Genomic DNA, 16,944 nt, shown 5'->3' with positions numbered 1-16,944 from the left:
TCACTACTCTCCCTGTCCCTGCCTCTGAAAAACCTCCCCACAGTATGCTGCTGCCACCACCATGCTTCACCATATGGATGGTGACAGGTTTCCTCCAGACGTAACACTTGGCATTCAGGCCAGTCTTTATTTCATCAGACCAGAGAATCTTGGTTTATCATGGTCTGAGAGTCTTTAGGTACCTTTTGGCAAACTCCAAGCGGGCTGTCAGGTGCCTTTTACTGAGGAATGGCTTCCTTCTGGCCAGTCTATCATAAAGGCCTCATTGGTGCAATGGTGCAGAGATTGTTGTCCTCCTGGAAGTTTCTCCCATCTCCACAAAGGAACGTTGGAGCTCTGTCACCTCCCTGACCAAGGCCCTTCTCCCTCGATTGCTCAGTTTGGCCGGGAAGCCAGCTCTAGGAAGTCTTGGTAGTTCCAAATTTCTTCCATTTAAGAATGATGGAGACCTGTGTTATTTGGGATCTTCAATGCTGCAGAAATATTTTGGTACTCTTCCTGAGATCTGTGCGTCGACACAATCCTGTCTCAGAGCTCTACGGACAATTCCTTCGACGTCATGGCTTGGTTTTTGCTCTGACATGCATCGTCAACTGTGAGACCTTATATACAGTGGGGCAAAAAAGTATTTAGTCAGCCACCAATTGTGCAAGTTCTCCCACTTAAAAAGATGAGAGAGGCCTGTAATTTTCATCATAGGTACACTTCAACTATGACAGACAAAATTAGAAAAAAAATCCAGAAAATCACATTGTAGGATTTTTTATGAATTTATTTGCAAATTATGGTGGAAAATAAGTATTTGGTCACCTACAAACAAGCAAGATTTCTGGCTCTCACAGACCTGTAACTTCTTCTTTAAGAGGCTCCTCTGTCCTCCACTCGTTACCTGTATTAATGGCACCTGTTTGAACTTGTTATCAGTATAAAAGACAACTGTCCACAACCTCAAACAGTCACACTCCAAACTCCACTATGGCCAAGACCAAAGAGCTGTCAAAGGACACCAGAAACAAAATTGTAGACCTGCACCAGGCTGGGAAGACTGAATCTGCAATAGATAAGCAGCTTGGTTTGAAGAAATCAACTGTGGGAGCAATTATTAGGAAATGGAAGACATACAAGACCACTGATAATCTCCCTCGATCTGGGGCTCCACGCAAGATCTCACCCCGTGAGGTCAAAATGATCACAAGAACGGTGAGAAAAAATCCCAGAACCACACGGGGGGACCTAGTGAATGACCTGCAGCGAGCTGGGACCAAAGTAACAAAGCCTACCATCAGTAACACACTACGCCACCAGGGACTCAAATCCTGAAGTGCCAGACGTGTCCCCCTGCTTAAGCCAGTACATGTCCAGGCCCGTCTGAAGTTTGCTAGAGAGCATTTGGATGATCCAGAAGAAGATTGGGAGAATGTCATATGGTCAGATGAAACCAAAATATAACTTTTTGGTAAAAACTCAACTCGTCGTGTTTGGAGGACAAAGAATGCTGAGTTGCATCCAAAGAACACCATACCTACTGTGAAGCATGGGGGTGGAAACATCATGCTTTGGGGCTGTTTTTCTGCAAAGGGACAAGGACGACTGATCCGTGTAAAGGAAAGAATGAATGGGGCCATGTATCGTGAGATTTTGAGTGAAAACCTTCCATCAGCAAGGGCATTGAAGATGAAACGTGGCTGGGTCTTTCAGCATTACAATGATCCCAAACACACCGCCCGGGCAACGAAGGAGTGACTTCATAAGAAGCATTTCAAGGTCCTGGAGTGGCCTAGCCAGTCTCCAGATCTCAACCCCATAGAAAATCTTTGGAGGGAGTTGAAAGTCCGTGTTGCCCAGCAACAGCCCCAAAACATCACTGCTCTAGAGGAGATCTGCATGGAGGAAAGGGCCAAAATACCAGCAACAGTGTTTGAAAACCTTGTGAAGACTTACAGAAAACGTTTGACCTCTGTCATTGCCAACAAAGGGTATATAACAAAGTATTGAGATAATCTTTTGTTATTGACCAAATACATATTTTCCACCATAATTTGCAAATAAATTCATAAAAAATCCTACAATGTTATTTTCTGGATTTTTTTTCTCATTTTGTCTGTCATAGTTGAAGTGTACCTATAATGAAAATTACAGGCCTCTCTCATCTTTTTAAGTGGGAGAACTTGCACAATTGGTGGCTGACTAAATACTTTTTTGCCCCACTGTAGACAGGCGTGTGCCTTTCCAAATCATGTCCAATCAATTGAATTTACCACAGGTTGTAGAAACATCAAGGATTATCAATGGAATTTGGATGCACCTGATCTCAATTTCGAGTCTCATCGCAAAGAGTCTGAATATATACACTACCGTTAAAAAGTTTAAGGGAACATTAAGGGAACGTCCTGTGCAACCTGAGCTTATTTTGTGTTTTGGAAACCTCTCTCTTGTATTGTATCCACTGTTTCCACAACCTAATTAAATGTTCTGGGAACCTTAAAAGAACAGACGAAATGTGTTCTGGAAACATTCTTATTCTTTTAACCCTAAAAGATCGTTGGTAGAATCATCCGTACAACTGGACAGTTTTTGTGTTTTGGGAACATATTTTTTGTGATGTCTCCACAATGATCTCACCAGACTGTTCCCAGAACCTAATGAAACATTATGGGAACCTTCAAGAACAGAATGTGTTCTGGAAACGTTCTTGCAACATCAGTCCAATGTTTTATACAAACATTGTACTGTATAACCATCAACACGACTGGACAGTTATGTTATGAGAGCATTTGTTGCAACCTAACGAATGTTCTGGGAACTTTCACAGAACCAATTTTGGTTTGCTGGGAAAACCTTACTGGTAAATTGTGTTATTAGATTACCTGGAAACCTAATGAGAGCTTTTGGGGAATGTTCTGTGGTAGTTTACAGATGTTGTGCCTAAAAGTTTAGTGAATGTAAGGAAAACATTACTGGTACATTGTGTTATTACTAAGCTAAGGATCCTGGGACTAAACACCTCCCTCTACAACTGGATCCTGGACTTCCTGATGGGCCGCCCCCAGGTGGTGAGGGTAGGTAACAACACATCTGCCACGCTGATCCTCAACACTGGAGCCCCTCAGTGGTGCGTGCTCAGTCCCCTCCTGTTCACCCACCCTCCTGTTCACCCATGCATGGCCAGGCACTACTCCAACACCATCATGACGTTTACAGACGAAACAACAATGGTAGGCCTGATCACCGACAACTACGAGACAGCCTATAGGGAGGTCAGAGACCTGGCTGTGTGGTGCCAGAATAACAACCTATCCCTCAATGTAACCAAGACTAAGGAGATGATTGTGGATTACAGGAAAAGGAGGACCGAACACACCCCCATTCTCATCGACGGGGCTGTAGTGGAGCAGATTGAGAGCTTCAAGTTCCTTGGTGTCCACATCACCAACAAACTACAATGGTCCAAACACACCAAGACAGTTGTGAAGAGAGCACGGCAAAGCCTATTCCCCCTCAGGAAACTAAAAAGATTTGGCATGGGTCCTCAGATCCTCAAAAGGTTCTACAGCTGCAACATCGAGAGCATCCTGACTGGTTGCATCATTGCCTGGTGCGGCAACTGCTCGGCCTCCGATCGCAAGGCACTACAGAGGGTAGTGCGTACGGCCCAGTACATCACTGGGGCTAAGCTGCCTGCCATCATATCTACATGTACATACTACCTCAATCAGCCCGACTAACCGGTGCCTGTATATAGCCTCGCTACTGTTATTTTTCACTGTCTTTTTACTGTTGTTTTTATTTCTTTACTTACCTATTGTTCACCTAATCCCTTTTTTTTTACTTAGAAATTGCACTGTTGGTTAGAGCCTGTAAGTAAGCATTTCACTGTAAGGTCAACCAACACCTGTTGTATTCGGCGCAGGTGACAAATAAACTTTGATTTGTTTTGTTAATATTATCTGGAAACCTAATAAGAACTTTTGGGGAATGTTCTGTGGTGGTTGTTGCAGATGTTGTGCCTAACATTTTAGTGAATGTAAGGAAAACATTCCAAGGATATTTAAATGAAGACAAACAAAAAAAAATCTATATCAAATGTTACCATGCTATTGTTAGGATTTTATCTAACGTTAGGATCTAACTATAACTTAAATGGGAATCTTAGCTAATGTTCTTGGTTTGTTGGGAAGAGTCCAAGAAAGTTAGCTTCACAGTGAAGAATATTACACATTTAAGGAGAAAAGCTAAAGTTAACAGATGGCAGACTTCAGGAATTGATCCAGGAATTGATCCAGTATTAGAAACGTGCTAAAATGTGTCAGCCTACGTAATTGTAAGTAGCTGAAATACATACTTTAAGTCAAGTTATCAAAGCTTGTTGATCTGTAAATGTATCAAAGATTCACTGAAGGTTCAGACAGAGGTATCCTGCATCTTTGAGGACAAACATAGAAAAGAAGAGTCAAGAACCAAAGTGACAAACATGCAGTTTGTGAGGAAGTGTTTATGCGGCATTGGTGACAGGGTGGCAGTTTTGCTTGCGTGTGTGCATGTGCGCATAGAGGAAACAGGAAACAGAGCTTTAGAGGTGGTGACAGAGACGGAGAGCTCTTCTGACCGTGCCTGTCTATCAGTATCATGGTCTATGTTGCATGACAAGCCTTTAGGTCACTACATGGATATCAAACGACTCAGTTTTACAACCTTTGGTAGTTCAACCACACATCAAAATCCAGAAATAATTGGTTAATTGGCCATAAAAATCTACATCAGGTCTCCGGACTTGAAACCCATTGAAGACCTGAGGTTTGAATTGAAGAGGGCAGTCCATAAGTGCAGGAGGAGGATCTGGAAGGATTCTGTATGGAGAATTGGTCTAAGATATCTCCTAACTCATAAAAGATTTTAGAAAAAGGCTCAGTGCCATTATCTTCATAAGGGGTGTCAATAATTTGACCCCATTTTTTAAAAATAAAATCACTTGTTAAACCAAATCTATTTCTGACCTATTATTATTATTTTAATGATTTATTTAATATAGTAATTTTTGCTCATCATCATCAAGGTTGACAATAATTTGGGACCCCACTCTAGCTCTACAGATTCATAATACAAAGAGTTTACTTTTTCGACAGGCTATTGTGCAGCTTTAGCAGGGAAGCCTTTCTGTGGGCTGTCAGAAAGACTATGGCGAACTAACAAGGTTTAACAAGACTGCTTAGGTTGATAGAACTGAATCTGATTGAAAAAGGTCAGCTCTCTCTCTTTTACACACGTACAAACTTTCTATGCTTTTAGATCCAATCTCTGCTTTCTGCAAAATAACAATAATCATATGCCTTACTCATTGGTTCTACTACAAGGGCAAATGGAGGGTTTGGTCCGTTTTCTGTGTAGAAATCTGTTTGAATTTCATGCTTATTCCTTTCCAAAGAAATAGGAATCCAAACCCTGTTTCTTCAGAGTAAAGTGTGAAGGGTGTCTCATTGAGTAATAGGCTGTCATAAGAAGAGCTGCAGGAATATTTTCTTTACACCATGTAAATGAATGTAATGATTGCACAATGAACAATTGAGCTAATTTAACAGCGTATTATAGCTGTGGCAATTTTCTGGAAGATGATAGCTTTGAGACATTGATGCTCCTTTTTTCCAAACCAAACACCACCTATAACATTCTGCAATGCCAACAGTATTTGACAAAGTACTCTATTTGAGGCCAGAGGGACCACAACAAAATTATCGCCTGAAATGGGTGCCATGTTGAAATTGAGTTTCCCATCATTGTAGCAGGAGATAGCAGTTAACACAGTTTAAATTACATTTCTCTCCCCACTTTAGAGTGCTGCTACACTGGTTTGTATTGATTTTACCTATCTGCCAAGTGTGTGTATTTGTGTAAGTGCAAAAGCATCAGTTTCATCACAAGACCCAGTGATAAAGTGTTGTCACTATGATCTATGACAGCAGACATAACTTATCTCCTGACACACTCCAGTCTACTGTGTTTCTATCTAAACACTGATGTATAGGATACTGCAGATATACAATACGATCATTTTCCGTAATGATGTATATACAAAAAAAAAACAGACATTGTATAGGGGAGAGTGGGGTAAGTTGTGCCAAAGGGGTACGTTGAGCCACCCTTGTTTCTAGGAAACCATACACAAAATGTGTATTTTGACCAAATATTTAGGAAGAGGTCATCATTTCATGGAGTCCATAAAACAAGCAACCAGACGGAAAAAGTAAGGTGCAAATGATTTTCACCAAGTCAAATGAACTTATTGTTTGAGGTTTCATGATGCTTGTATCTAAACCAAAGTAGATAATTTAAAGTTTGTTCAATACATCAGATAAGGTCTCTATACATTTCATCATGAGGTCCTAAACCTAGCAAGAAAGTGCATCCTTGTAGCTGCGTGGGCTAATATAGTCAAAATGTTTGCTTTGGGGGCTTCCCGAGTGGCACAGCGGTCTAAGGCACTGCATCGCAGTGCTAGCTGCGTCACTACAGATCCTGGTTCGATCCCAGGCTGTTTCGCAGTTGGCTGTGACAGGGAGACCCATGAGGTGGCACACAATTGGCCCAGCGTCGTCCGGGTTAGGGGAGGGTTTGGCCGGCCGGGTTGTCCTTGTCCCATCACGCTCTAGCGACTCCTGTGGTGGGCCCGGGCGCAATGCATGCTGACACGGTCTCCCGGTGTACAGGGTTTCCTTCAATACATTGGTGCGGCTGGTTTCCGGGTTAAGTGAGAAGTGCGGCATGGCAGTGTCGTGTTTCGGAGAACGCACGGCTCTCGATCTTCGCCTCTCCCGAGTCCATACGGGAGTTGAAGCGATGGGACAAAACTAATTACCAACTGGATATCACGAAATTGGGGAGAAAAAGGGATATTTTTTTATTTTTTTATTGTTGAGCCAATGGCAAGTTGAGCAAACTGAAGTGTCTTCTTCCCAGGAGTAATACAAGGCATTATTGCTGGAATATGAGGTAACCACAGCGCCTGGCCTATGTTAAAAGCGTACACAGTGTTTGTTAGGTGTAAAGGCTGTGTTAAAATATGCATGTGATGAATTATGTTTGGGAAATAAAGATATGCATGGTTTTTAAAAAGTAGTGGTAATATTTCATTCAGTACAGAAACTTGTAGGTAGCTTAGCAAACCCTGTCCTGCGACTCACCTTACTCCATACCCAGTAAGTTGTGCCAAGACCCCACTTTTTTTGGGACAAGCTATGTTTTCAAAACTGTAATGTTTACATACATTCTGATTATTTCCAGGAATACACAACATCCGGAAATATATGGAGATATCTTTGTTAGAAAGAATACTACATTTCTCTTGATGGAGTGATGCTGAATGCAAAGAATGGCTCAACTTACCCCAATCCCCCCTACAGTGCTTGCATTCACACACACAAATGTGCCTAGAATGCAGTATGAAGAGGGTATTCATAGTCTTACTCAATGTAGCTTTCCAAAGCAAAACTGTTACTGTAAAATTGTGTCCATGCCCTCCCTATCATTAATTGCACAAATATGAAATTGGCTCATATTGGTGCGATAAACCTTATTGTCAAACAAAGTGCTGAGCCATTCTTAGCGAAAAAGTCCCCACGGCAACTTTAAAAATCCCTTGTCCGTTAATTTGCTATAAAATAGTATTCTGACAGAGGATTTGAAGCAGGGCTCAATGGGACTTCCCTGCATAAATAAAGATAAAAAATGTCCTGCATGCTGTCTGCAATGTGAAGCATATGTGACAGAATATTATATCATTACGTTGTCACTGCTGCCTTTGAAGATGATCAGATACTACACAGGTCCATGTGACTCCAGTGCTCCTCTCTACTGTAGACTAGAGCTCTCTCTCTTCTCTCTACTGTAGACTAGAACTGTCTCTTCTCTCTACTGTAGACTAGAGCTCTCTCTCTCCTCTCTACTGTAGAATAGAGCTCTCTCTCCTCTACTGTAGACTAGAGCTCTCGCTCTCCTCTCTACTGTAGACTCCCTAACTTCTTAGAGGACACATACAGATGTAGGATCTTCATTTGCCCCAGTTTGCTACATCAGGATACATTTTTCGTAAGGGAAAATCAAGTCTGAAATTTCAAAGTGGAAATGACAAACCTCAAATAGTTTCTCTCTCTCTCACTCTCTCTCTCTCTCTCTCTCTGGATAGGACGGAAGGTGACACCTGGAGCCATGTTACTAGTGGTGCTTGGACAGGACGGAAGGTAACACCTGGAGCCATGTTACTAGGGGTGCTTGGACAGGATGGAAGGTAACACCTGGAGCCACGTTACTAGGGGTGCTTGGACAGGATGGAAGGTAACACCTGGAGCCATGTTACTAGGGGTGCTTGGACAGGATGGAAGGTAACACCTGGAGCCATGTTACTAGGGGTGCTTGGACAGGACGGAAGGTAACACCTGGAGCCATGTTACTAGGGGTGCTTGGACAGGATGGAAGGTAACACCTGGAGCCATGTTACTAGGGGTGCTTGGACAGGATGGAAGGTAACACCTGGAGCCATGTTACTAGGAGTGCTTGGACAGGATGGAAGGTAACACCTGGAGCCATGTTACTATGGGTGCTTGGACAGGATGGAAGGTAACACCTGGAGCCATGTTACTAGGGGTGCTTGGACAGGATGGAAGGTAACACCTGGAGCTCGGTATGGCATGGGATCAAAGGCAGTGGAAAGAGACCTGCTCTGCTCTTTGTGTGTGTTACTGTACCATTCTCTTGGCAGTGAGAACCTAATAAGTACTTCTGCGACAGTGTGTGTGTGTGTGTGTGTGTGTGTGTGTGTGTGTGTGTGTGTGTGTGTGTGTGTGTGTGTGTGTGTGTGTGTGTGTCATCAATGCAACAGCCACGTCATTGGGTCCCTCTGGGTATATGAATGCATCAGCAAATCAATATTCCGTATGATGTGACAATAATATGCTAATGTTCATATTCAGAAACTGCAACTAGCCACAAAAAGTGATTACACAGTCTACAAAATATACCGTACCTGTACTATACATTAAACATGCATCCCCGGGAAGAATGGCTGCTGCTTTGGCAAAAGCTAATGGGTATCTGAATAAAGAAAGACAGCTGTTGGCTGATTCCATTTAAAGCAGAATCACTGACAGAGCAGTGGTGTTATAACAAGTCCTGATGGAGAGATTCAGGTGAAACAGGGACAAAGGTATTAACACACATAATGTTCTTCAAAATATTAGGACTTTCGGATTCCTAAGATTGGTAGCACTTTACTGTAGGGGGCCTTATGAATGCATTCATAATACTTTATAACAGCTACATAACACATAAAGACAGGACACCTACAGTAAAGAGTCACCAATCCTAGGCATCCGAAGGTCCTAATCTTTTTAAGTAAATTATGTGTGTTAATACCTTTGTCCCTGTTTCACCTGAATCTCTCCATCAGGACTTGTTATAACACCACTGCTCTGTCAGTGATTCTGCTTTAAATGGAATCAGCCAACAGCTGTCTTTCTTTGAAGACAATTTACAGACAGTTGTCAAAAACCCTATAATGCTCAGGGCCAACCGTTGCTATAGTGACAAGACAGCTGTATAATTCCCCTGTCAATGATGTGATCTTCGGCTGCTGCCAATAACAAATCACAGCAGTTGGTAAAAATAGAATCGTGCCGAGTCTGACATTTTTTATAGCGAATAATGAAATAGTCTGTCAGGGTTTAAACTGAATAGAATCATCTTTCCACTTGAATGTTCTGATGCCTTTCCAAGCTTCTTTCTATTCAGAACAAAACCTACAGCATGACCTTCACAATACACAAACCCCAACTCTTGGATTGTGTCTCCATCGTTAAAGTGTATAGAATCCCTACTAGGACTTCATTTATGCCACAATGGTGCACAAAACAACCTTGGAGCTCTGCAGGTTATGAAATGGAAACAAGGAGAGAAACCAATTCAGTATTGAAATGCACCTGTACAACCGCTGTACCTCTCACCGTCTCCCTCTTTGTCTCTCACCATGGAAACGGAGGCTGAGGTGCAGGGAGTGCATCTGAACCTGTTGTTCAGTGGGTGCTGTAAAGTAGTGAGTGAAACAGGGTCTGCGTCCCAAACGGCACCCTGTTCCCTATGTAGTGTACTACTTTTGACCAGGGTCCATAGGGCTCTGGTCAAAAGTAGTGCACTTGGTAAGGAATAGGGTGCCATTTGGGACGCACACGGGGTGTGAGAGCAGCTGAGGCAGATGGTGCTGGAGGTAGTGAGTGATTGCAGGGGGATTGCTCGGCTCAATTGATCCTGCCTAGTATATTTCTCCTGGTTCTCCTGCTGCAGCTACTCCTAGACAACTGAGTGCCAGCCAGCCATATAACTGGTCTACGGTCTGTGCCCTATATGGCATGCGTGTGTCAGTCTCTGGCTGTCTTTAGACGTAGCCTTGCGAAATGGATGGATGGAATAAAAAGGATGGCTAGGTGATGATCATTCCCTACATTTTGCCTTAACCACTGACAGATATGATATGAATCTCACCAGGTTAGATGATTCATCACCCCTGAATGAACATTTCAAAGAGCTCAGGAGTGGCAGACACTTGTTATTTGCATACAAATGCTCATGCTGTTGTGATGCAAATATAATGATGCGAAATAGTGTCAGAAAATGGTTTTGGGGACAGTAGAGTGTTTGCTGTGCTCGCTGTTTCCTGGCCCGATGGAGTGCGGGGCCATCAATTCAGACAGTTTAAGGGGACATGAGATAATGGGTTGGTCAAATCAATTCAAAATAGAGACCTTAAAAGGCCCAATACAGCCATTTTTAGCTCAATATCAAATAATATCAAATTACTGCAATAGTTTTCCATACATTTTTTTTATTTATATATATATATATATTTCTCAAGCAATAATTTTGCTAGGACTCACTGGGAGTGGTCTGAGTGGGGAAGGGAATAGCGCTAAAGTGATGGAGGAGCCTAATGTGATGTAAATGTGAAAACCAGCTGACATTGACAGAGAGGTTTGGAATGCTCTTTGTTATTGGTCTATTAAATTTATACCGCCTGGTGACATCACCAGGCAAGCCAAAACTCCACCGATGAAAAACCTGCTAATTAGAAGTTCCTATGTAGATTTCATTTTCACCAAGCAACTATCAGGAAATAACAACGATCAAATTGGACTTTTACAGTGTTAGTTTCATCAGCTGTGGTACAATATGATACAAAACAGAGGAAAAACTGAATTTTGACTGCCTTGGCCTTTTAGGGTCAGTGGATCCCAAATGTATGATGGGGTGAACATGACAATATTACCAGATCGGGCTGCTCCAGTGTTCTGTTTATATAGAATCAATGAATTCAACTCTAACAACATCATCATGAGACTTGAGAGCATCATTTATTCATTCAGAATGCTACCACAAGGGGGAAAAGCAAACATAAAGGAACCCTTAACCCTTAGATCTGTTTCCCAAACCTCTCAGAGTTCCCCCAGCCAGTCCAGAATGTATTCCAGAATCCAAAGCTGATTCAAATGGTCACCTAACCATCAAGCCCATCTGTTAAATCAGCGGCGATAATTCTGGAATACATCATATGTGGACTGGATGGGGGTACTCCAGGAGAGGATTGGGAAATATTGCCTTAGATCATGACAAAAAAACATGGAGTCCCATGTACTCACATCCGATCATCATCATGGCGACAGCGAAGATCTTCTCTCCATCGGTGGTAGGGGCGATGTTTCCAAACCCTATACTGGTCAGAGAGGTCATGGTGAAGTATAGAGATGTGATGTAGACCGAGTCTTTGTTGGGGCCGCCCTCCCATTTCCCTGTCCCGCTGGCGTTGAAGCGGTATGGAGAGCCCACCGTCTCCCCCAGCATGTACAGCCAGCTGTCTGTCCGCAGGATGCCCGTTTCCTCGTCTATCACCTCATAGTCACCAATACTGTACCTGTTATAGTCAGTCAAGATGAAAAGATATTGAGCCACTCTTGGTAGAACAATGGAAGTTTGCTTTAAAAAAATGTATCCTTTATTGTTAAAGCCTAGTTAGACAACCAACCAGGTGATACCGGTTAGGTTGAGAAGAGAAAGAACCATGTTAGGGGTAGGAGTTAGGTTTAGGGGTTATGGTTAAGGGGTAGGGGCTAGGTTTATGTTTAGGGGTAGGGGTTAGGTTTAAGGGGGATGGGAAGGGATAGGTTTCTGTTTTGGGGTAGGCTTTATGTTTAGGGGCTAGGATTAAGGTGTAAGGGAAGGGATAGGGTTAGGTTTAGGGGTAGGAGTTAGGGTTAAGGGAAGGGATAGGTTTATGTTTAGGGGTAGGGGTTAGGTTTAAGGGGGATGGGAAGGGATAGGTTTCTGTTTAGGGGTAGGCTTTATGTTTAGGGGCTAGGGTTAATGGGTAAGGGAAGGGATAGGTTTATGTTTAGGGGTTAGGTTTAGGGGTAGGAGTTAGGGTTACGGGAAGGGATAGGTTTATGTTTAAGGGTAGGGGTAGGGGTTAGGTTTAGTGTTAGTGTTAGGGTTAAGGGTACCTCTACAACACAGGTCAGAGGTTGGTTCACTTTGCTTAGGGGATTAAGAAAATAATGCATGTCAATGCTGGTGAGAAACAGAAACGCACTTCTCCCACATGACATTGTCAACACTACAGAGCATGGCGGTTTTTAAAGGTGCTGTTTCTCAACCCTGTTACTCATTGACTCCCAAGTTGTTTTGTTTTGTATTTTTGTTCTAATCCACCGCTAGGACATCTGATTCAACTTGAACACTAATCCACAACTAATCTTCTAGATGAATTAAATTAGGTGTGGTAGAACAAAAGCATGCCACAGCTGGGGATCAGAGGGGGATGTATTAGGAAACACTGAAGAAATATGCAATTAACAAATACAGTCGTCAGATTGTTTTGACTACTGTGATCATATATCAAAATATGATAAAAGTTTATTTTGAAGGGTACCAACATAATGGCTTCCTATCACATGAATAACTCCTATAACAGGTTTTGCCAACCCTCTCCTTGGGGACCACCAGACGGTTTACATCTTTGTTGTCTAATCGTCAAGGCTTGACTAGTTAAAATCAGGTGTGCCAGTTTAGGGCTACCGCAAATATCTGCAACATCTGGTGGTCCTGGATGAGAGGGTTAGAAAGTACTGTCATAACACATTAAAGGCAGACTCAGCGATATGACGTAGATGCACAATGTGAACAGCATAGTGGGACAATTTCCGCAAATAAGACCGTTGAAGCAGGAGCTTAAACTTCTCCTCTCTTTTGTCCCGTACCTACCATGTTGTAACAGCGTGAAGTGAACTTGTGCACATGCTCAGATACTTTGTGTGACTGTGTGAGAGCAAAGTCTTGCATGTCGCTATTGCAATGCTGCTCGTGACAACATCATTTCACTGAAATCTACTTTTAATATACAGTAAATCAGTCAGAACAGTACCAGATGCAGGCCAGCCAGTGGGCAGCCAGGCCAAAGACACACACCAACAGGACGAGGACGGCGGCTCCATACTCAATGTAGTGGTCCAGTTTACGAGCTACCCTGCCCAAACGCAGCAGCCGGACCACCTTCAGAGAACTGAACAGACTGCTGATCCCCTGAGAGAGAGAGAAAGAGAGAGAGAGAAAGAGAGAAAGAGAGAGATTTACATAATGTCTCAGTTCTATGGAAACAGTAGGGTTGTCCTGTATTTTAAGAGCCATTACTTCAGGTGCAAACAAATACCAGGATTAACACAACTGCATCATATTTTTACCCAAACCAACTCAGTGAGTTTGATAATGAAAGGCCTACTTGAGTGACAGCTCGATGGTTCCAGTTCTTCACGTTCCACAAATAAACACAGGTAGAGGGACCATGCAAACAGAATGAAACAGGGGGATGAAGAAGAAAAGAAAGAAAGTAGTGAGCATGATCAAAACCGAAAAGAAGATCAAATTAAAAAAACTAAACATATACAAATTATTAGGTAAATCACATTAATGTAAAAAGGATAATGTGATAAAAAAAATACAACAAGTTGCGACACTAAACCTAGTCTCTGTTAGATTTTATTTTTATTACTAATGTGGTTTATTGAGCATGGTGGAATGCGACGAACATGTTACCTAGTAACAATTTCAGTTGACCAATTTCAATGCACATCCCAAAATATAACAGTGAAGCTGCAAATAAACTCATCAAAAAAAGAAACGTCCCTTTATCAGGACCCTGTCTTTCAAAGAACATTCGTAAAAATCCAAATAACTTCACAGATCTTCATTGTAAAGGGTTTAAACACTGTTTTCCATGCTTGTTCAATGAACCATGAACAATTAATTAACATGCACCTGCGGAACGGTCGTTAAGACACTAACAGCTTACAGACGGTAGGCAATTAAGGTCACAGTTCTGAAAACTTAGGACACCAAAGAGGCCTTTGTACTGACTCTGAAAAACACCAAAAGAAAGATGTCCAGGGTCCCTGCTCATCTCCATGAACGTGCCTTAGGCATGCTGCAAGGAGGCATGAGGACTGCAGATGTGGCCCAGGGTCCCTAAAATAAATTGCAATGTCTGTCCTGTGAGACGCCTAATAGAGCACTACAGGGAGACAGGGCGGACGGGTGATCGTCCTCGCAGTGGCAGACCACGAGAAACAACACCTGCACAGGATCGTTACATCCGAACATCACACCTGTGGGAAAGGTACAAGTTGGCAACAACAACTGCCAGAGTTACACCAGGAGCGCACAATCCTCACCAGACATTACCGGCAACAATGTCGCCTATGGGCCCAAACCCACCGTCGCTGGACCAGACAGGACTGGCAAAAAGTGCTCTTCACTGACGAGTCGTGGTTTTGTCTCACCAGGGGTGATGGTCGGATTCGCAATTATCGTTAAAGGAATGAGCGTTACCGAGGCCTGTACTCTGGAGCGTTACACCGAGGCATGTACTCTGGAGCGTTACACCGAGGCCTGTACTCTGGAGCGTTACACCGAGGCCTGTACTCTGGAGCGGGATCGATTTGGAGGTGGAGGGTCCGTCATGGTCTGGGGCGTTGTGTCACAGCACATCATCCTCCCTCATGTGGTACCCTTCCTGCAGGCTCATCCTGACATGACCCTCCAGCATGACAATGCCACCAGCAATACTGCTCGTTCTGTGCGTGATTTCCTGCAAGACAGGAATGTCAGTGTTCTGCCATGGCCAGCGAACAGCCCGAATCTCAATCCCATTGAGCACGTCTGGGACCTGTTGGATCGGAGGCTAGGGCCATTCCCCAAAGAAATGTCTGGGAACTTGCGGGTGCCTTAGTGGAAGAGTGGGGTAACATCTCACAGCAAGAACTGGCAAATCTGGTGCAATCCATGAGGAGGAGATGCACTGCAGTACTTAATGCAGCTGGTGGCCACACCAGATACTGACTGTTACTTTTGATTTTAACCCCCCCTTTGTTCAGGGACACATTATTCAATTTCTGTTAGTCACATGTCTGTGGAACTTGTTCAGTTTATGTCTCAGTTGTTGAATCTTGTTATGTTCATCCAAATATTTACACATGTTACATTTAATAAATGCAGTTGACAGTGAGAGGACGTTTATTTTTAGATCATTTTTGTAAGGATCTGTAGACCTGTAATTTCTGATAAGATGACATGGCTGGAGAGAGAGGAGATGCGAGGCCATGGAGGTGGTCGAAGTCACAAATTGAATTCCGAATTCTTCTGGATACATGCATTTACATTCAATATGCAAGATGTGAGCGCAAGATACATCTTAGACGCAAGGGTATAGTACATAATGAATTGCATGGCAATTCCGCCTACAGTTTGGTGATCAGAGTGGAATGGTATAATAACCTTGGGGGTTAAAAGACAAACAGCTCAAAGGCAGTGAGACAATTATTCTTCTGTCTCAAGATTATGTAGTCATCCTGATTTCCGTTTACATGCATCATTGCAGACGTTGGCTGAAATGAAACTGATACAACTTTCAGTTGAACAATGAGAGCAGAGAAACATCTGCTACTATGGGTACAGCTTGAGCCAGTTCAAGGTCGGATTGTCACGAGTTGAGGCCTCTACTGTGTGATCTGGGGCACAGAGAACGATGGAGAGACCATTTTAAGCTATGTGTGTGAAATTATGCTGGTCACTCATGATATGATTGCAAGCAAAGATATGTAATATGTAAGCATCTGATTGGAGTTGTCCTCCGTTCTCAATAACTCCTTTGATTGATTAGGCTCCACCCTATACATTCTCAACTCTACTCCGTCCCCAGATTACTGTGGCTTTTTAGCTGCAAACTGAAAAAACGTTGCTATTCCTAGTACATGTAATAGAAAGTCAACATTTCCACTTGATTATTTGTAGTGGCAGTTTAGACTCGAAACAGACACGTTCGCCATAGACTGCTGTCACGCCCTTAGAGATCCTTTTTATGTCTCTATTTTGGTTTGGTTGTACTTTGCTGTACTTATCCCTTGTATGTTGAGGCCTTTATAATGTTATAACTTTAATGCCTAAAATAAGCCTCACAAATCCTTTATCAAGCCTACTGTATGTAGATGCTTCACAAATCCTTTATCAAGCAGATTTAAACTCAGCAAAAAAAGAAACGTCTTCTCAACTGTTTTTTTCAGCAAATTAACAAGATTCAACAACAGACATAAACTGAACAAGTTCCACAGACATGTGACTAACATAAATGGAATAATGTGTCCCTGAACAAAGGGGGTGTCAAAAGTAAAAGTCAGTATCTGGTGTGGCCACCAGCTGCATTAAGTACTGCAGTGCATCACATCCTCATGGATTGCACCAGATTTGCCAGTTCTTGCTGTGAGATGTTACCCCACTCTTCCACCAAGGTACCTGCAAGTTCCCGAACATTTCTGGGAGGAATGGCCCTAGCCCTCACCCTCCGATCCAACAGGTCCCAGGCGT

The 16,944-nt window shown here is 42.9% G+C and overlaps 1 protein-coding gene across 8 annotated transcripts in view; it reads right to left on the bottom strand.

Annotated features, from left to right (window-relative positions):
• The window catches only part of LOC110530536 (voltage-gated delayed rectifier potassium channel KCNH1-like), a 99,135-nt gene that overhangs the window by 56,263 nt on the left and 25,928 nt on the right, over positions 1-16,944 (bottom strand). For 4 of the 8 annotated variants that reach the window (XM_036986897.2, XM_036986898.2, XM_036986899.2 and 1 more), the window contains 3 exons: positions 13,808-13,834; positions 13,454-13,611; positions 11,676-11,947 (listed from right to left, as the gene is read on the bottom strand). In XM_036986897.2, the coding sequence (XP_036842792.1) occupies positions 11,676-11,947; positions 13,454-13,611; positions 13,808-13,834 (457 nt within the window). The remainder of the gene's footprint in view (positions 1-11,675; positions 11,948-13,453; positions 13,612-13,807; positions 13,835-16,944) is intronic. The other 4 variants (XM_036986900.2, XM_090242350.1, XM_090242352.1 and 1 more) reach the window with 1 other exon arrangement.

This window comes from Oncorhynchus mykiss, chromosome 1 (genome assembly GCF_057628025.1).
Source record: "Oncorhynchus mykiss isolate SJ-2025 chromosome 1, ASM5762802v1, whole genome shotgun sequence".
Classification (NCBI taxonomy): Eukaryota; Metazoa; Chordata; class Actinopteri; order Salmoniformes; family Salmonidae; genus Oncorhynchus; species Oncorhynchus mykiss.
The sequence above is the reverse complement of the archived record's forward strand: the minus strand, read 5'-3'. Positions and strand labels throughout refer to the sequence as shown.